Below are 22,110 nucleotides of genomic sequence, written 5' to 3' on the forward strand. Positions count from 1 at the left end.
GATGAAATGAAAGGCCATTTTTCTGAGGCCTACTTCCGTGCCCCTTGAGGTCTTCAGACTGTGGGGAAGGGAAGCTTGGTGCTCGATGCTCGTATAGGCTGAATCTACATAGTAAAGTCCTTTGTTGAGCCTACTGAAACTGTAGATGAAAACAAAAAGTAGCTTCGTTGCATTTTATTGTTGGGTCTTGTGATGAAGGGAACGGAAGACAAAAGGAAGAGGTAGATGAGAAAACTTCACTGCATGTTAGTCTTTGTTCAGCTTAGTGACAAAAAAAAAGTAGCTTCGTTGCATCTTAACTCCTTCAATACTGAGACGCATTTTCACTTTGATTTTTGGGTATGATTAAACGATTTTATTTGCATTAGGAAGGGTCTATGGAGGTCAAAAATTAATGGCCTAGTCTTTACTATTCTAGTCCCAATATGTGTTTCTGAAGCCGTATGAATTCGCCAAATAGTAACCAGGATGAATATGAAAATGCGTCCTGGTAATGAAGAGATTAATAATGAGTCTTGTGATGAAGGAAAAGGAAGACAAAAGAAAGAGGATGATGGAGAAAACTTTGCATGTTAATTATTTGTTGAGCATAGAGTAGTGATCATAGTGAAGATAATAACAGGAAAGAAAAAAAAGCTGAATTGAGTCTCGTGATGAACGGTGAAGGACGAGATAAAAAAAATATAAATGAATGGGAAAAAAAAAAAGATTCTCATTGCGTGTTAGTCTTTCTTTGAGCCTAGATAATGATGTTGGTGAGGAGAAAATAACATTGCATCCTCGCTTTGAGTCTCGTGATGATGGGAGATAATTAGAATATGTAAATGGATGAGAAAAAAAAGGCTTCGTTGCATGCCAGTCTTGCGTCGAGCGTAAATAGTGATAATGGTCGAGAATATAAAGGTAAAAATAGCTCCATTGCAACTTACTTCTCAGTCACGTGATGATGTGGACCGAAGAAAAATATAAGTAGTTTCGTTGCATGTTCGTCTTTGGTGAGGTTTATATAAGAACAGAAGACACAATGAAAAGAAAAGTATTATAGGTATGTCGACTAAATGAAAAATCTCGAGACAGAATTTAAAGTGGTTTGTGATATCGTGTGTGTGTGTGTGTGTGTGTGTGTGTGTGTGTGTGTGTGTGTGTGTGTGTGTGTGTGTGTGTGTGTGTGTGTGTCCCCGCGTCAACGAGAAAAACTATTCTTTGTGTGGTAGTGTCCCCGTCCCTTCTCTCTCTCTCTCTCTCTCTCTCTCTCTCTCTCTCTTTCCACCCACCCACACGCCGGCAGTTTCCTCAGCGCGGCTTATCAGGAACACTCGGCAATATCTTCCTTTAAACATGACGCAACAACGCAGACACAAGGAGCGCACTGCCTCGTCTTTGAAGCTCAGTTAAGTGTGTGGTTCATATTTGCCCCTCACCTTGCTAGCCACTGAAGGAACGAAGTGCGGTCATGTAAAATAGGTAAATAAATGATCCACAGCGTCGTGAATCCTAGGTATTGCAATTAACATACGAAAGATGCATTTATTTAGAGGGCTGTATCTCAAATGTCTCCTCATATCTTCTCTCACCAGATTGGATAACAGTAATGGTGTTTTTTTTAGGGAGTGGTTTTACAATTTGCATGAGTGTTTTCCTAATTCTAGCCACGGTTTTGCAGGGATTCTATAACGGTAGTGGCAAAAACATACCCAAACAAACTTGACTAATCATCTGTGGCCTTGAAAACACTGTTGATAAGAAAAGAAAGCGGTTAAGGATATCATTATTTGTCCGTTTAACTTTCAAGAGAGTTTTCATAATTTCAGCCACCGTTTAATCAAAAGTTCTTTCTAGCAGTGGGAAAAAGACCCATGAAAACCTGCCTAATCATTTGTGGCTTTTGAAAATACTGCTGATGAAAAAAGAAAGCGTTTAAGTACACTATACTTTGTCCGTTTAAGTTTCAAGAGTGTTTTCATAACTTCAGCCACAGTTTAACCAAAATTTCTTGCTAGCAGTGGGAAAAAGCACTCACGGAAACCTGCCTAATCATCTGTGACCTTTGAAAACACAGCTAATGAGAGAAGAAAGCGTTTAAGTATACGTGCCTTCAGTCAATACGAACCTTCACTCAATACCTAGAGTTCCTACTGATGTCACGAGATCTGTCAATGATACGAACGGCACAAAATGATACAAAAGCTCCCCAGTGCACAGGAGTCTTGGAGGAAATGGAGCTACATTATAAAAGTCTGGTTATCAAAAGCGCCAACCTTCAGAAACTTATATTTCCTTTGTTTTCGGACCCATCTCTCTTGTGTAGCACATTAAGGAAACACATATAAAAAAGAATGCCATCAAAAGACCTCCCTTTTTCTTTGATCTCAAGAGGTAAAAAGTGCTTACATCAGCGCTTTTTTTTCTCTGTAAATGTAAAGGTAAAAAATTATGCGCAGTGACCTAGTTGCATAATATATAAGATGCTAAATTTAGAAACAGTAGTAAAGAGGGGTGCTTTATTGCTACACATGCCAAATGCAAGGAAGAGCTGAGGTGAGATGAGACGACAACAACAGCAACGACAACAGTAACAAACAAACAAACAAACAAACACGAAAACAAACAAACAATAAGGAGGAAGAGGAGAAGGAGGACGACGACGAGGAGGAGGAGGAACGGGAGAAGTGGAAAGGGAGGACAAGGAAAGGAAGGACGAGTAGGAAGAGGAGAGAAAAAAAAAATCATCACTCCTCTATTTAGTGACATTTCATTAAGAGGGAAGACAAGAGGAAACTAAGAAACAAAACAACAATACATAAAGATAAAAAAAAAAAAAACATTCATAAAATTTTGACCCAAGAAAAAAAAGATTCAAAAAGGTGAAAAATAGGATTTTAGGTCACTAAAAAAAAACTTACCAATTTGTACAGATTATGCAATCCCATCTTGGACCAAATGACGTCGATTCTTTGGGAACAAGTCAACCAAAAGTGTCGCGGGGTTGTTGCTTGAGGGAGGGTTGGCAGGGCGTGCTACCTGAGATCAAAACGACATACACACTTCTATTACGCAGATACGTATGAATTACCACCCACAGACGGGGCAGGAATGCATGCACATCCACGTAGGAGAAAGACTGTATATCACTGTCTCAAATCTAATACAAAATCGAATGCAACAAAATAATCAACCAATCAACGTACTACACTATGTATCACGTAGGGATGGGAGGAGGAAGGGACGGAATGCACACAACAAAAGTGTACAGGACGCAACACTACGACAGGAAGTGGCTAGGGCAGCGGTCGAGGGCTGGAGTCCGGAACTAGACTACTGTATGTTACGCTACGACCACGACCTTCCTTCAGTGAGTGGGCAGACAGTCAGTCTCGATGGGGGCTTCTAGAGGTAGTGTGTACTGTATACCTATGTACAAATCTTTACCTCGTGCTGGTCACAGTTCCGCGGAGAGGGTGAATCAATTCCTCCGGTACTCTTACAATGCTATCACTCGTAGGCTCTCCGCGACTGACAACTGAAAACTGACGCAACAACTCGAGTCCCGACGGGGGGAAATGCCACGAATATTACAGTCTTTGGTGAAGGGGAGAGGGGGAACTGGGGAATAATGCAAGATCTCTTTTTTTTATCTCTTTGAACGCAAGGGAAGTGTTGAAGTGACAGGCATAGGAGCGGGCACTCAATTTTGAACACTGGTATGGCTGCGTTGACAGAGAAGGACTCGAATGTGAGCGAGGGAATATCTGTGAGCTTTGAACACGGAGGGAGGGCGAGAGAGAGACTGGCGACGTGCGAACACCGCGGCGGGGCAGACGTGACTGGCCCAGCACGGGTCGGTCTCTCTCTCTCTCTCTCTCTCTCTCTCTCTCTCTCTCTCTCTCTCTCTCTCTCTCTCTCTCTCTCTCTCGTTAAGGAATTCATGTATGCATGTATATATGTATGTATGTATAACTGTTTATCGGTCTATCTGTCTGTCTTTCTGTCTGCTTGTTCCGTTTGCCTTCATGTTTGTGTGTCTGTCCCCTCATAAGTCTTTGTCTTTCTCTTTTGGTCACTAGGAGGAAAAAAAAGTTGATGCCTCGTGTTAGGAAAGCATAGGCTGACACGGAAACTACAGCGGGTGGTGAATATTTTGATTATCTACTAACAAATTAACATCCTTCAATGTGTCGCTTATGCTGAGGCAAAATCATAACACCCATTCGAAAACAAGAGTGTGAAATGCCGCGCTGAAATGAAGGCAGAGTGAATCTAATACAAGAGACAACCTTCCATTTGAAAACATATTAATCTCTGCTCCAAATCACTAATTCATGGTTCTTGAAACTCTCAATAGGACTGTTTTTCATTAACTAGATGATCATTTAAAATCTCTCTATACTTTCCTCGTCAGTGGTGCAGAAGCTATGTTATCTCCTTCAGTACTTGGACACATTATTACCTTGAGATATGTGTACGATTAGACCATTTTATTGACATTAGAAAGGGTCTATGAAGGTCAGAAAATTAATGGCCACAGTCTTCACTATTTTAATTCCCCACATGAGTTTCTGAACCTCTATAAAATCACCAAATAGAGTGCAGAATGAATATAAAAACGCGTCATGGTACTGGAGGAGCTAAACTAGAACTAGAGTAATGACAGCATCCTGGAAAACTTATATGACTTTCATCACACTCTTTTTAAAATTTATTCAGGAGACCGTCAAAGGAGAAAAAAAAAGGGTTAGAAAAAAGAAGTGCTCATAATGCCGTAACCCTCAAAAGAAACAAGTCACAAAAGGGCCAAGAGAAAAGGCTATTTTACTTTTTGAGGCGTTTTGATATCCCTCTCCCTGTCCCTCTCTCTCTCTCTCTCTCTCTTTCTCTCTATGATATTCCAAATGAGTAACAGATGACCCTCAGATTGTGTTGTTTTGTATCATGGCATAACAAAGAAGTACCGCTGTTTGTGTTCCTGACCTATGCTAAATGTTGCGGGCTTCGTGGCAAGAGGTAGCCGTGTGTGACTTTATCTATCAATTGGTGTGTTGGTGTTCATGAGGGAGATTTTATTTAGCTTTATTTTCATGGAGTGTTTGGCAATGAGTGGCTAATGGCTAAGTTAACACATGTGTGGGGTAGTAAATGTCTCTCTCTCTCTCTCTCTCTCTCTCTCTCTCTCTCTCTCTCTCTCTCTGTTCTCTCTCTGTCTCTCTCTCTCTCTCTCTCTCTCTCTCTCTCTCTCTCTCTCTCTCTCTCTCTCTCTCTCTATAGTTCAACCCTCCATACATGTCTTGTGGTATCTGTTCTATAATCTCTCTCTCTCTCTCTCTCTCTCTCTCTCTCTCTCTCTCTCTCTCTCTCTCTCTCTCTCTCTCTCTCTCTCTCTCTCTCTCTCTCTCTCTCTCTCTCTCTCTCTCTCTCTCTCTCTCTCTCTCTCTCTCTCTCTCTCTCTCTCTCTCTCTCTCTCTCTTTCTCTCTTTGTGTGAGGCGAGGCAGGGTGTGAGAGAGGCGGACCGGGTAGAGTGGCTTGTGGGATGGCGGGAGGGAGGCACGGCACTATTCCAAGAGGGTCATAAGCCTTCCTGATCCGATAACATCAACGCGCCATAAAATGATACTCCTACCAGCTCACGTCCCAGTTATAAGCGGCCTGCAATCTGCCTTCCCTCCCTCCCTCATGCCGTGCTGTTATGAGGGAGTACTGCGGATTTTCACAACTGTCTTGCTTAGTGTGAGGATATTGAGTGGAGAGAGTAATGATGGGATAAATGAGTCCTATTCCCTATACATGGATACTATATAGGCACTTATAGTATTAGTACATACTTCCTTCTTTTTTTTCTTTTCTTTCTCTGAGCAATATTCTCATTCCCTTCTGTACTTCACCTCCACTGTTTTAAAGGCTTTATTGAAACTTAGACGAATTTTTTAGGTGCTTTTACGTTTCTAGAGGCAGATTGACAAGATTTCTACATTACTAACTGGAGAAACACTTTTGAAAACCCCGCTAGTCATCTCTGTGGCCGTGGAAAATAGTCGCGGTGAGAGAGAACGTTTCTGAATACAGGCCTTTGTCACTCGCTATGAACATCGTCAGGGGTTTACTCAAGGAAGTCTGTTTCTTGGTGAGTCATCTCTTTACTTCAGTTTGTCTGCCAGTCACTTCTCACCGGTCGATCTACTCTCTCTCTCTCTCTCTCTCTCTCTCTCTCTCTCTCTTCTATTCATTTACCATACGCATTGCCATAATTTTTCTCTTTACGACCTACAGATTGATTTAATATCCACCATGTACATACACACGACCAGACATATCCACTTGACCGCACATTGTCAACTCTAAAAATGCTGGCATGGAATGTATGGGATAACTCTACTTAAGGTCTGTCTTATTGTTTCTCTGAATGGCTGTCTGTCTGTACGTCTGTACGTCTGTCTATTGTATGGATTGGGAGGTAGAAATTGGTAGGTACTTATTTAGAGAATATTACGTGTAAACTTGATGACTATTCGCAGCTCTTGTTTCTTACCCCCTGTTCCTCCCCCCTTCTCTCTCTCTCTCTCTCTCTCTCTCTCTCTCTCTCTCTCTCTCTCTCTCTCTCTCTCTCTCTCTCTCTCCGTTAGCAAGATCTAGCAGCCACTTTCTCTCTTTCACTTGAGTCTTAAGAGGAAACATCGCCCGACGTTCAATTAGCCACGTCACCCGCCTGGAGGAAGATGGGAGGAACACCGCCTCGCGTGAGACTCTCTGATAGAATGAACTGAAAACACAGCGTGGGGGAAAAGTGGATATTGAAAATGGCTCCATAAAACAAACGGGGAGGAAGAGAAGAAGGAGGAGAGCAGAGAAGCAATTATGTAGTTTAAAAAGGAGGTTAATCTGCTGTATAAAAAAGAAATTCTATGAGTAAATGAACAGTGTGTATTATATAAAAAATAATCAAGGTAGTGAAGAATAGAAGTTTAGCCACATCAATACAGGGACTCATTTCTCCCTTCAGATTTGTGGAAGATTAGACCATTTTATTGACACTAGGATAGACTCAATGAAGGTTAAAAGATTAATGGTTTCTCAAGCTGTATAAAATCATCAAATAGTAAGCAGAATGAATAGAGAAACGCATCATGTTACTCAAGAGGTTAAAAAGGAGGTTAATTTCCTGTATATAAAAGAAATCATATGAGTAAATAAAATGTGTGTATCATAAAAGAAAATCAAGGCACTGAAGAATAGAAGCCTAAGAAATATAGAGAGTAAGGTCATAAGAATCAAGAACTAGTGTGTAAATATGCAAAGGGGTAACGATTTCCTTTCCTCGCTATGAGCTGTAAGTAAACAAAGCGACAGCAGTAGTAGGAGCACGTCGCAAATACAGAGATACGTTACTGCGGCGTCTTTAGTGTAATAGTGCACCGTGTTATTGTTGTCGCCTCGTGTGGTGCCTGATTGTATAGTCAGGGAGAGTGAGAGAGACAGGAGATCACGCTATTGAACCACATATACGTATACATAAATATATCAACTCTCTCTCTCTCTCTCTCTCTCTCTCTCTCTCTCTTTGTAGTGTTTTCTCTTCTTTTCTTGTCTTTTCTCTTTTTCTTTTCTTCTTTTCTCCCAGCTGACTGTTTTTCTGTACGTTTCGCGCTTTTCTCTCTCTCTCTCTCTCTCTCTCTCTCTCTCTCTCTCTCTCTCTCTCTCTCTCTCTCTTGCAAGACATTAACTTCGCCAAGACCAAGACACGAGATGCGCCTCTTCCTGCCGCCCAAGCAAATGACGACGACTTAGAAGCTGCCGGCGGAAACAGACAAAAGGTAAGACTCGGCACTCGACTCGCAGACACCACACAAGCGGGTCTCGTAGATCAGCGGCTGACGACTCACGCTAATGGATCCAGTCAAGCGAGGCAGCTCCAGTCCTCAGAATGACCCGTGCGCCATTCTGTGTAAAATTTCATCGCTTTCATTTTTCTTTTCGTTGTGGAGAAATTACTAGGTGTGCTTTTTAATATGTTTTTTTTTCAGGGGACAGTGTGGGTAGGAGGGAGTAACTGATGGGTGGGTTTACTAGAGAACCTGTGCACTTAACCCCTTCAGTACCATGACGTGTTTTCATATTCATGCTGGTAACAACACATTTGGTGATTTTATACAGCTTCAGGAACTTATGTGGGGATTAAAATTGTAAAGATTGTGGCCATCAATCTTGTGATCTCCATAGAACTTTCCTAATATCAATAAAATCGTCCAATTGTAACCAAAACTCATGGTAAAATATGCGTCACAGTACTGAAAAAGTTAAAGGGTTTCTGGGTCAGTGAGATGTTCTGTTTGCCCACCAATGGTTCTCGAGGAGCGTATGTTTACTTGACTGGCCGGAGAGTTTGTGGTACCGTTGGATTGATTAGCGGCGCGTGTTGTCAGTACGAGGTAAGCTTGGGCTCTCATCCTCACTTTTATTAAGCGTGAAGGAGGCTGGTTGTGGCACAAAAAAGGGAAAAAGTTTATGTTGTCATTCCCAGACGAATGAAATTGGAACACTTTAGACTTCTTGAAACTTCTATTGGGTTCTTGCATCTCTTCTTGGCCTCCTGCAGCTTCTACTGTTTTTGTGAAGCTGCAACTGACTTCTAACAGCTTCACCTGGGTTCTTTCAGGTCAAACTGGCTTGTTGCGGTTCCTACAGGCTTCTTGTGGGCACTACTGGTGTTCTGCAATCCTTCCTGACATCTTTTGACAGTTCGCCAAGCTTAAGGAGACGCAATGACAGCCCAAAAAAGTGAAAAACACAATACTCTACAGCCGGACATCTTTTTTTTTTTTTTTAACACTGGTGCAATCAAAACTTTCACCGTTTCAGAAAATGTTGCTCCAAATAACGAAAAAAAGTTGCGAAAAACACCTGGGAACGCGTGACCAAATTTTTGCTAGTGGTGACGTTATAACATATGGATTTATTTATTATTTATCCTTTTACTCATCAGTGCCATTTGGTCCTTAACATTCATCAAAAGGTCCCTCGGTTACATTTTAATTAAAACTTCTGATGTCGGCCAAAGTCGGAAATACACGAGTTTACGGGTGAACGGAGACAGGAGTGGAGGGCGAGAGGCGGGGCTGTGGCGGGTTAGGGACGTGGAATCAACCCTCTGACCAGTATGATGTTTTCCCTCTTTACCATGCCATCCCAAAGCTCTACTAACACATGCCTTTTCATAATTCATATATTCTCTACTCATCTCCCTTATTTACTAACCCCTGATATATTTCTTCCTTTCTTCATTATTTTCTGTAGTTTTCCCTAGTATAAAACACCCCATTCTTAAACTCTCTCTTACACATGACCGACACACCAACACTAATATTCCTCGGAACTTCCACGCAGCATCATAACAATTTTCCTCTTTCAGTACTTTTCCGTGAACTCCACACACTGAGGCACGACTGAAATTACACACAAAACATGAGCATTCCAATGAAGGAGAAAAAAAACCCTGCTCACTTATAACCAACAAGAACCTAAGAGAAATCACACGACTCCTTCTCTCGAGGTGGAAGTAAAAGTAGAGGCTGCGGCATAAAACGTGCTGGATTATACGGAAAACCCTTTACCGTTCTTCTCGCTCCCTCTTCGGACACGCCTCCCGGCCAGCTTGCCTTGCCTAAATCTTTGATCTCCCTCGAGGTGGGTCGTTCCCGGGAGGAGAGAGGAAGGCACGTGAGCGAGGCTAGATAAGTGTGCTAAGAGGAACAAAGTGGAGCTGGAATAATGTGGAGGTAATCGATATTAAGTGTTATTCTAAAGGTTTATGGGACAGGTGGATCAATGGAAAGGGAAGCCGAGATGGGTGAAAGGAGGAGATAAGTAAAAGGGAAGGTGATAAAAGAGAAAGACAAGTGCTTCTGGAGAGGAGAAATTATACGATATAAAAGGATTTATAAAAAAGTAGAGGATGAGAAGATGCAAAAAAAAAATATAAACTAGATCTTTGACGTAACGCTACAATAACAGTAGAAGAAGGCAAAGAACGACAGCAATGCCAGACGAGGAAGATTAGAAAATAAGACCATTTGAAATCATGACAACAGACTGACCATTTAGATTTTCAGGAACAAAAAATAAATAAACAAAAATAAAAGATGCCATGATTTCGATACACAACACGTAAAAGTTCTAAACCTCTTAAACTGAAACGCACAACACACAATAACTATTCACTTTTCACAACCTTCCTCCCTTTCCTTAAATTCACCATCGTTAAAAGGCACAACATGTAAAATTTCCCCAGAATTCTATTTAAATCCCTCAAATTGAAACGTGCTACACTCAGTAACGATTCGCTCTTGTCACAGGATGTCATTTGTCGCAACCTTCCTCTTCCCTACTGAGTCACGGTACACCAGGACGATTTCCAGCGAGAACCAGTACCTCCAGCATCAAAAGGGCCTTTAATCTGTGCCCCATCTCATCCACCATTCCCAGACCGATCTTGAGTCAGCATTGAAGAGGAAAGGTTGATTGCTTATCTGAGTTGATTACACACTTAATGAAAACAGGCCACTTTTTATTTGGTGTTAAACTTTATAGGCTTAAAACCAAGACTTCCTCGGTGCTTTTTTCTGGCACTGAAGAATCGAAGTGTTTACCTAATGTATCTGTTTGAATGTGTGTGTGTGTGTGTGTGTGTGTGTGTGTGTGTGTGTGTGTGTGTGTGTGTGTGTGTGTGTGTGTGTGTGTGTGTGTGTGTGTGTGTGTGTGTGTGTGTGTGTGTGTGTGTGTGTGTGTGTGTGTGTGTGTGTGTGTGTGTGTGTGTGTGTGTGTGTGTGTGTTCAGGTATTAGACTAAAAAAACACTAATATAAAAACCCAAACCCAACTTATAGCAAAAAATCGATCAAACCTCACAATACCAACAGGACAAAACCCACAACGCAACATCTACGAAATGTAATCAACCACAAACCCACACAGAATAAAAATCCAACATGAAAAGTAAACATTTGGATTTCCACCATCCGCCTTTCCTTACTCAAATATTCGGTGGACCAAGAGATGCATATTTTCCTTCCCAATTTTCTTTCGTTCCCTTCCCTTGGTACCCCCTGGCGGGCTTCGTCGCGCACTTCACGCTCCCGTTGTGTCTCCCCAGAGCCTTACCTGAGCCTTCACTGCCGAGAGATGCACCTGAGCCACTTGCAAGTCGAAGCGCCTCATGCTGATGTCCTCTTGAAGTTCGTTCGCCTTGTTGTACGCCGATGAGTCCAGGCTCCTGAAGGGGAAGGAAGGAAAGAAGACACGTTACTCTCTTCTGACTGATAGAAAGAAAATGGGTTAAAAGCTGAGTTGAAAAATCACTCCATCTGCCTCCAATACAATATCAATGAATAGTTAGGAAGAAAGTAATGGTGCTCAAATTAGATCGATGAGTGCAGGCTCCTGAAGGGGAAGGAAGGAAGGAAGAAAGACATATAACTCTCCTGAGACTAATAGAAGAAAATGGATAAAAACGCAAGTAGAAGAATCACTGCCTCCAATACAATATTAAATGGAGAATCATTATGCTTGTATTCTTAGTTTGGAAGGAAGTAACAGTACTCTTCAGATCATAGAGATGCAGGGAATGATAGAAAATGTGAAAAGAAAATATCACAAGCAGAGCAGTCAGTTGGAGAATCACACCATCTATCTTGACCAAATATAATATGAAAAGAAAAGATAAAAAGCATAAAAATCAGTTGCAAAATCACACCATATGCCAATAAAAGCAGTGTCTACGTATTCTTAGGAAGGGACACAAATTATACGGTATTGTCCAGGTCATGTAGATGCAGATAATCATATAAAAAATTCGGATAAAAACAAAAAGGCTGGAGAGTTACACCGTCCATCTTTTGAGAATACATATCAGTCAAAATAGAGCGTAAAAACAGTGTCCATGCTTACATTTTAGTTAGGAAGGCAACACAAGTTATTCTGAAGGTTATATAAATGAGGAATGATATAACAAAACAGTGTCCGAGTGAGAGTTAGATAGCTAAATCCTTTCATTTCTGGGATACATTTTTATCTTGAAATTTCTGTACGATTAAACCATTTTATTGGACTTAGGGACGGTCTATGGAGGTCAGAAGATTAATGACCACAATCTTAATTTTAACCCCTACATAAGTTTCTGACGCTGTATAAAATCATCGAATAGTAAGCGGAATGAATTAAGAAACGCGTCATGATACTGAAGGAGTTAAGTTTAATGGTAAAATACGTTTTCTACACCCCGTTCGTCCGACGCTGAGCTTTTTTTTTTTTTTTTTGTACGTATTTGTATGCGCTGTGGAAATGTGGTGTTTACTGGCTGGTCACGTCATGTCCTTCACAGGTCAATGCCACGAAAAATAAAATAAAAATAAGAATATAAAATGATAAAAAAAACACCGAAATAGCTCAACATAACACAACCTCATTAGTATGCAGCATAATTCCGCCATGCCTTGCGGTCGCATTATTTCATTGCTATTTTTTTTTCGTGACATGAATAAACATTTCCATTTTCAAAGCATAACTACACGTTGTTTCAGTGTCGGGAGCTGTAACCGTGACTGTACTGTACCTTTGCGTGCGTGACAGTAACGTCTATATTAAAGAAACGCCATTCTCTCTCACCACGACAATTTCCCAAGACCTGCAGAGACTAGCCAGGTTTTCACGAAAATTTATTTTTTTTTCATTTATACCATGTGGGGTTTTCACGGGAATTTATGGGCTAAAGGGGATACTTTTTGGGTACCCTCTATCTCAAAGCCCACCCGCTAGGAAACCGTTGCCCTTCATAAACTAGAAATATGGCTAATCTATCTCCAGAACCATAAAAAAACACCCTTAAAACCATGAGTATCTTCATCTAGAGAATTTGGAAAGTAATAACGGTGAGAGAGTACAGCGATTCAGAATATGGACCTAAATATCCTACTCAGCCAATAAAGATCCAGTATAATTCATGGATATTTACACCATTTACACCATGTGTGTTTTTCACGGTATTTATGGGCTAAAGGGGATACTTTTTGGGGTACCTCCTATCTCAAAGCCCAGCCGTTAGGAAGCCGTTGCCCCGAGTGAGGAAGCCCAACCTACACTCGGACCGTGGACAGGATTCGAACCCGTGCGCTTGGAGATCCCTCGGAGCCCAAAGCACGCATGGTTCCACTGTACCACGGCGGTTTCCTAAAAAGATGTCTTGCTTTTTAGAGTGCTTAGAATGCATAAAATATTTGACTTCTTAACATGGGAACCTTTTCTCTCTTCTTTCCTACCTATCCTCTATTTCCACTTTCAACTTGTCTCTTGTTTCTCTCTGTACCTCTAACTTAAAAAGGAAGTGAATGTTTCTCTTTTAATCCTCATCCTTTTTGAGTTGAATTAATGTGTGTAATAGCTCATAAGTGTCCTTTTTCCCTTTTCCCCATGTCTTTCTGCGTAAACAAAAAGAATTGTCACTTGCACAATATCTGAAAAAAAAAAAAAACTAAGTGAATAGATAACCGAGGAAACAAGGCAGAAGTGATGGCCTCAATGTGTCACTGGTCGTGGGATTATGGCACGAAGTTGTGTCTGTCCCCTCTCCTGCGCGTGACTGATCGCCGGGGGAAGGGAACACAAGATTTATCGCTAATTTTTCACATCTGGTATTTACTAATATATCAGTAAGGTGTTGTAATGTCTTTTATGTACGTTGATTTCAAAGAAATATATGGTAAATCTTGTTTGTTTTTGATATATGATCTTTTCACATATTAAGAGGATTTTCTTCAAGTGGTGCGTTTTTTGTCTGCCTGCCTCTTTGTCTGTCTGTCTGTCTGTCTGGCTATCTCTCTTCCTTCTGTGTAATATATCAAACAGTATGAACTCTACCAGGAACGCAGAAACACAGTTAATAAAGAAAGAAATAACCATGGTGCGTGCTCTCTCTCTCTCTCTCTCTCTCTCTCTCTCTCTCTCTCTCTCTCTCTCTCTTTCTCGTATCTAACATCTCTAACAACAACAACTCAGGAAAACAATATCAAAGGTGAGCCAGACTCAGTAACACACTGTAACGACAAAGAATAACATTGTCTGAGAGAGCCGAGCGTCGCAAACTTGTCTAGTGTCCCCCTCTGCACACACTGAGCTGCTTCCTGGACGCGCCAACCTCACGTAACCCGGAACTGCGAGGCGAATCAGACTGATGCATCCACGCCAGGAAGCCGCAGCAGGTGAATAGAGGAGAGACAGACAGACGAGCTTGCCCTGAGCCGAATGGAATCTTTGTTAATGTGAGCATGTTGTGCTGAATGTGGGAACTCGTGTGTTGGATGGGGTAGCTCATTACTGTACGTGTTCTCTATGTGTGTGTATGTGTGTATGTGTGTGTGTTAGATGGGTGGGTTAGTAGGTATGTATATTTTCTGTCTGTTTATCTGTATTTCTGTCGATTTTTGTGAATGTTTTCTTTGTTTCTGTGTGTTTATTTATGTATGTTAGTGCGTGTCTTTCTCTGTCTGTCTCTCAGTTGGTACGCATGTCATATATTCTCTCTCTCTCTCTCTCTCTCTCTCTCTCTCTCTCTCTCTCTCTCTCTCTCTAACCATATACGGAAGAAACTTTGCAAGAATTAAACAGAAACTCCATTAAATAAACCCGAAAAAACAGGAAATGATAAGGAAAAATAAAAAAAAAAGTTTCCATACACAATAATGTTTCTTGCCGCCAAAAAATCGAAGGTGTTTTCAATACGAGAGAAGGAGAAGCTCAATAACCTCTGTCCATACAAGCCGGTATATCTTTTATTTATCTATTTTTTTTCTTGTCCCACCTTCCTACCCTTTCCATTACTAATTAAACGATTGCCCTGAAAAAAAAGAGGAACACCAGCACCAACAGACCAAACCCTCCCAAAAATACACAGGGTCTCGTATTTTTCCCTCCAACTAAGGGACATCAAAGGTATTTTTTTAATCATGCTATCGCGCCCCTATTAGGTACCGCTGGAATATAAAAAAAAAAATGGCTCACAACAAAGCCTTTTTTCTCTAGTTATTGCACTGTGAATTCAAATGTTGTGCGTGTGCGACTGCCTGTGTGTGTGTGTGTGTGTGTGTGTGTGTGTGTGTGTGTGTGTGTGTGTTTACCTGCACATCATTGCGCGTTACGAAAGTAAAATTTAATCTTACGTTATTTAATTTCCCAATAAAAAGAAAAAACACCAGGATTCTGAATACCGTGCCCCTAACTTTGTGTATGCGCTTTTCCTCAACTGACCTGCAAACACTGGCGGCGCTAAAATCATGACACTGTCGAATGATTCCTCTAACTCTGCATGCAACTCGTATTTATACATTTCGTTCCTGTGCACGACCTTTAAACGGGTCAAATTCATTACCAACTCCAAATTATGAGATGACACTTTCACGTTTGCTCGCCGCTCTAAATAAACACGCCGAAAAGTTATCTAAAGGGGATGTATTGAAAGGCAAAACGGTAGAGGAGGTGCTGCACGAATGGTTTTCATCTGTAATGCTACCAAGAAATTTAGAGAAGAACAGATTTCGTGGAAATTTTACGCACGCAAGGAAGGAAGCGAGCAAACGTAAACGCACACGTAAACGCACACACACACACACACACACACACACACACACACACACACACACACACACACACACACACACACATGGAAAATTGCAGTTACACGGTTTACTTCTTTATCATTAAACATATTTACGTTAACCTTTAGTGTTTTCATGATTTTGCACAGAGAGAGAGAGAGAGAGAGAGAGAGAGAGAGAGAGAGAGAGAGAGAGAGAGAGAGAGCGCCCCCTGCCTGGCTGTCCTCTCCATGCATGACGTAATCCATCTTTGTCAGTGAGGAGAAAAATGCATTGTATTCATCAGCATCAGTAAAACTACACACACACACACACACACACACACACACACACACACACACACACACACACACACACACACACACACACACACACACACACACACACACACAAAGGATGACAAACAAATAACAAACAGCAACCGATCTACCACTCCCATCGATGCTGTTTGTGACCTGCTTCATATCTCGTATCTAACATAAAGTGAGAGACACAGATCGGAAAGGCGAAGGCTCCTCCCCATCCATCGTTAATAGCGAGTTGGTAATAGCTCTTCAGTACCATGACACGTTTCCATATCCATTCTGCTTACTATTTGGTGATTTTATACAGTTTCAGAAACTTATGTGGGGATTAAAATAGTAAAGACTTCTGCCATTGATCTTTTGACAACCATAGACCTTTCCTAATGTCAATAAAATCATCTAATCATATCCAAAACTCAAGGGAAAAATGCGTTCCAGCACTGAAGAGGTTAAAAAAGCTTGTGTGGCAGGAGCAACACACAACTTTCCCTCAGCCACTATACGGAATAAATATGGAATAAATGGTAATGATGCCACCCTCTCCCTCTCGCTGTTACCGCATTTTTCAGGGTAAGAATTGCAGGGTGAGACATGAGCCCTGTCCTGCCACTCGGTCCCCAAAAGTAGGGCAGTGGTGTATAATTATGTTGGTGTAATAGAAGCTCAACACAAGCTTTGCCTCAGTGATCCTGGCCAATTAACCTGATTTCCGGATCAAATATCTTTACTGTAAACTTAAACCTCTGTGGATGCAATTCTTTTCCTTTTTTTTAGAATTTTTCGAGGAATTTGATAAGCCTTGTGGTCTATGCAGTGAATTCTGGTGTTAGATATCTCCGCGGTGTAATGAAGAGTGAGAGACAAAAATTAACACGCAGGACAGAAAAATAATACATTTCCTTAACGCTTGATGTTATCAGTACAATTATCCAGAGCTGAAGTAAGAGAAGACTCAGTAAAATTCAACTAAATGCATTGAAACAAACCATCTAAGCCTCCAGATATAAACAGAATCGCAGCAGAATCGCCACACAAAAATTTCAACTTTTCCTGCATTCTTGACATTGCAAACCTCTAATTTCTTCCCGGAGCAGAAAGGAGGAAAGAATACAAAAAGGAGTCTCGTTCCTCTTCGCTGCTCCTCCACTTCGAATCACCGTCGCGTTGCTGGCAAGACATTTATCATCCAGAAGACATAAGCAGTTGCGAAGGCGGACCAGCAACTTCCACCTCGACGTAAAATAAAGAACGTAACATGATCCACAACTCATTCGTGACGTGAGCAGCCTTTTTTCAGATCAAGTTTGAGCCAGACCTGATGTTCGTTGCTCTGATATGTTTAAGGGATTGCTTCCTTAACCCCTTCAGTACTGGGATATATTTTTACCTTGGGATTTGTGTACGATTAGACCATTTTCTTGACATTAGAAAGAGTATGTGGAGGTCAGAAGATTAATGGCCACAGTTTTCAGTATTAAATCTCCACGTGAGTTTTTTTTTATTTATATAAGATCACTAAATAGTAAGCAAAATGAATATGAAAACGCGTCATGGTGCTGAAGGGAATGACTAAACTGCATCCGCTTTTAATGTCTTTCTTTATACATAAGACTGATGAACATGATGGATTAAAGCTCTCCTCCATTCAGTTGGTGTGGTGAAGAGCATTTCCATAACCAGTATAAATCACTTGGCTAAAGAGAATAGATTGCAGTATATAAGTTACGGCGAAGGATTTTTCAAGTTCCACACGTTGAAATAATAATGGCATTCCCTTTACAGCCAAGCCTTTCCACAACCGGCGACCTTGCAGTCTTCAAATGCATGACACTGGGAAACGGCAAAGGGGAACTGTCTGATGCGAAAACACGAATGGAATCCTCCCTCTAGAACCTTCCAGAACCTTCATCTCCATCACCACCAGCCTCTAAGGGGTCACTGCAGGACAAAGGGCCCGCAGACTTCTCAACTCATCTCTGTCAGCTGTAATGGCCATTGTAGGGCTGTGGGGGCCGTGAATGAGAAGCTTTACCCAATACCACGCTACGCTGATCCGGCGAGTTTTGGCGGGACGAAGCGTGGTGGTGGTGGTGGTGGTGGTGGTGGTGGTGGTGGTGATGGTGGTGGTGGCAGTAGTAGTAGTAGTAGTAGTAGTAGTAGTAGTAGTAGTAGTAGTAGTAGTAGTAGTAGTGGTGGTGGTGGTAGTAATAGAAGAAGAGAAAGAAGAAATGGAGGAGGAGGAGGAGGAGAAGAAGAAGAAGAAGAAGAAGAAGAAGAAGAAGAAGAAGAAGAAGAAGAAGAAGAAGAAGAAGAAGAAGAAGAAGAAGAAGAAGAAGAAGAAGAAGAAGAAGAAGAAGAAGAAGAAGAAGAAGAAGAAGAAGAAGAAGAAGAAGAAGAAGAAGAAGAAGAAATGGAGGAAGAAGAAGTAGAAAGCAGTAGTAGCAGTAGCAGTAGCAGTAGCAGTAGCAGTAGCAGTAACAGTAACAGTAGTAGCAGTAGCAGCAGCAGCAGCAGTAGCAGTAGTAGACACCACGGCCATTAAATGCGATCTTGTCTGCTACAGTCCGCTAATAACTCAATCTTGGCCTTGATCCGATTAGCTACTTGAGTCTCGGAGTGTGAGGCGGGAAGGAGTAAGCCACGGCAAGTGGTATAAATCTGCTGTTGATCCACACTTTATTACTGTGCTCTGGTGTGTGTGTGTGTGTGTGTGTGTGTGTGTGTGTGTGTGTGTGTGTGTGTGTGTGTGTGTGTGTGTGTGTGTGTGTGTGTGTGTGTGTGTGTGTGTGTGTGTGTGTGTGTGTGTGTGTGTGTGTAGGAGAAGAAGATGGGAATGTGTGTTTTTAATGGTTTCGGTCTAACGTGTAAAAATGAAATCAAATTAAGTGAGCTGGCAAGGTTAAGCGGTCAGTCACGTGTTCGACATGAGATTCTCAATAGCATGGTGGTAAATCTCTCTCGCGCGCGCACACACACACACACACACACACACACACACACACACACACACACACACACACTGTAACTTGTTCGTTGCTATGTAATCATTTCCACACACTCGCGTCAGGATCTGGTTCAGCTGCACCAGTCAGTTCATTATAGGATATTCTCGGAACACTCATGTATCTAATTCTAAGAAGCGAATTCCTCTTTTTCTCAATGTTCGCCTTCATTCCTTGTGTGGTCAGCCGTTCTTCTGTATTGTCGCCACTACCTTCTACCTTCAAGAAGCAGACTACATGATGCATTTTCAAGGAAACAGGTACTAATGTGAGAAATGCTAATGAAATGTGATGTAATGTTGTTATACAATGAAATTCTTAAACGATTTGGCACATTATTTCAAGTATTTTAACAGCTACAGTAGAAGTTCTATGTATTTTCAGGGAATTTTTCAGGATGACAGTAACATGAACACCTGAGAAACATCCACTTAAGACCACTAATCATCTCTGCGAAAACCCAAAACGTATTCAAGGCTGCATATATGTTTACACCACACGCACTCGTACACAGTGACCTCAATTTCTTGTATGGAAAGACCCCATTGTAGTTACAGAAATTCAAGGGTACTGAGATGGGAGGTTGCCAGTGGGAGGAATGCCAAACTGTCTGTGCTGAGTCAAACCACGACGATCTTTGCTGCCCCTCTGGTCTTTGTCGTATGGAACAATTCTCACGTGCCAAAAATATGTCACAACTAAAAAGCGCCTGGCTGTGAGTGGCGGCTCGAAGTTACTGTGTTTTCACTAGTGACTTGAAAGAAACGCAATCCCTTCCTCCTTTTCCGAAACAATGGATTGGGTCACGCTGAAGGTTGTTGAAAATACGCGGTTTTAAGATATATTTTCACTTGGTGCTTTGAAGAGTGGTTTTGTGTGAGTCTACACTTTGATGGGATATGAAAATGTAAACTGTAGTAGTAGGGGAAAGAACATGATCAACTCCACATGTCAGTCTGAAATAAGAAATACTGTGACCTGAGGATGTACATTTGCGATACGAAATTTTGACAAAATCTTTTTAATCTTTTCACTCATTAGCAGCATCTGGCAATTACACCACACGAGTCATTCACAGCTGTACTTTTAATTTCTATCCTTGTTTACCAATCATATTAATCATAATGCTATTTCATATCGTATCACGTGACAAGATGGAACTTTCGTAGAATTCCCAAGGCCACCACTTCTTATTGTAAACAAAAATGAAAATAAGGTGCAATATCCCTTCGTTTTAATTCAACATAAAGACTAATGTGTAGGAAACAATTAACCTATTCAGTACTGGGACACATTTTTACCTTAAGATTTGTGTATGATTAGGCCACTTTATTGACATTAGGAAGGGTCTATGGAGGTCAGAAGATTAATGGCTAGAGTCTTCACTATTTTAATCCCCACATAATTTTCTGTAGCCATATAAAATCACAAAATAGAAAGCAGAATGAATATGGAAATGTGTCCTGGTAATGAAGAGGTTAAGCATCCTTGTACCAACACTTAAAATTTCTATGTGGCAAGATTGAGATGAAATCGGCACAGTAATATAGACGAGAGTACATGAGGAGCAGGATAATACAGAACCCACCCGTCAGGAGAGAGAAAGACTTCGAAATATTCATAGACAGTTAAAGAAAACAAGCTTCCAATGACTATGACTGAGGCAGAAGCAGAAGACCAAAGTGACGATGGCAAAAGGTAGACGCGAGCAGCTGAAAGAATGATGCAGGTAGCGAAGGTTAAAGAGAAAGGCGACGACCGTGCTCCCTCTAGTACTCACCTTTGTTGCATCCGAAGTAGGGTGTCCTGGGCGTCCTGCAGCTGGGCGATCTGTCTCTCCAGGTCGGCGGACTCCTTCTTGAGGGCGTCGTAGCGGTTCCTGGAGGACAGCGCCGCCAGACGGTCGAAGACAAGCTCGTTCTTAAGAGGCATTGGTGGAGAGTAGTCCTGTGGAAGTAAAGAATCCAGTTATTCTTCCGGTCTCCAAGTGCTCATCATAAATTAAGGTTTTTTTTCTAGTTTATTAGGTGGAAATTTGGTTAAAGGCTTTTTTCATGGTGCTTTCTCTCTCTCTCTCTCTCTCTCTCTCTCTCTCTCTCTCTCTCTCTTTTCTTTTTTTATACCATGTAGGCTTTTCACGGGAATTTATGGGCTAAAGGGGATACTTTTTGGGATACCTCCTATCTCAAAGCCCACCCACTAGGAAACCCTTGCCCCGAGTGAGGAAGCCCGCAACCTACATTCGGACCGTAGACAGGATTCGAACCCGTGTGCTTGGAGACCCCTCGGATCCCAAAGCACGCATGGTTCCACTGTACCACGGCGGCTCCATCTCTCTCTCTCTCTCTCTCTCTCTCTCTCTCTCTCTCTCTCTCTCTCTCTCTCTCTCTCTCTCTCTCTCTCTCTCTCTTGTATGTAGAATCTGCACATATTCCTATAACAAATTCATGATACACAAAATACTGCTAAAAAGGCTGCCGCTTTTCTTGTATTTACATGTAAGGCATAATGAAATGTTTCAATGTTCTTACAGTTTGCCTTACTGCCTTATATTCTCGAAATACTTAAAAATCTATGGTGTGAATGGATTTGCGTGAAGGAAGACTCAATCGCCAGCACAAGGCCGCCACAAGTACACCACAGCACCGGAGCAGCATTCATACATTCACGCCCGCCAACACGAGGCAAGCAGTCACGCGGTCCTCGCAATAAAAGCTCAGAATGCTGACGGCGCGAGATGTAAAAGAAGGGTATCTACAGTTTAATTTTGGGTACATGGTTCGGTTGCCAATGTAAGAGGAAAACGATATAGGATAGTCTCTCTCTCTCTCTCTCTCTCTCTCTCTCTCTCTCTCTCTCTCTCTCTCTCTCTCTCTCTCTCTCTCTCTGAGCATCAAAAACCATAAATCTCTCGTCTCTCCTCTTTATCTCTGGATTTAAGTGACGATATGCCTTATTTTGTATTATCTCTCTCTTTCTCTGACGATATGCCTTATTCTCTCTCTCTCTCTCTCTCTCTCTCTCTCTCTCTCTCTCTCTCTCTCTCTCTCTCTCTCTCTCTCTCTCTCTCTCTCTCTCTCTCTCTCTCTCTCTCTCTCTCTCTCTCTCTCTCCATGTGTCTATCTCATGCTCACTCAAGGTGGGAAGTATTTTCTCTTTTTCTCATTGCTCAAC

The 22,110-nt window shown here is 41.7% G+C and overlaps 1 protein-coding gene across 9 annotated transcripts in view; it reads right to left on the bottom strand.

The window, feature by feature from the left end:
- Positions 1-22,110, bottom strand: part of LOC123504316 — a 380,235-nt gene that overhangs the window by 99,682 nt on the left and 258,443 nt on the right. For all 9 annotated transcript variants that reach the window (XR_006674804.1, XR_006674806.1, XR_006674805.1 and 6 more), the window contains exons 7-8: positions 20,717-20,883; positions 11,146-11,257 (exon numbers count right to left, since the gene is read on the bottom strand). Coding sequence is in view for 2 of the 9 variants with exons in the window: in XM_045254740.1 (XP_045110675.1) it covers positions 11,146-11,257; positions 20,717-20,883 (279 nt within the window). In the remaining 7 variants the exon portion in view is untranslated. The remainder of the gene's footprint in view (positions 1-11,145; positions 11,258-20,716; positions 20,884-22,110) is intronic.

The sequence above is a fragment of the Portunus trituberculatus genome, chromosome 15, assembly GCF_017591435.1.
Source record: "Portunus trituberculatus isolate SZX2019 chromosome 15, ASM1759143v1, whole genome shotgun sequence".
NCBI lineage: Eukaryota > Metazoa > Arthropoda > Malacostraca > Decapoda > Portunidae > Portunus > Portunus trituberculatus.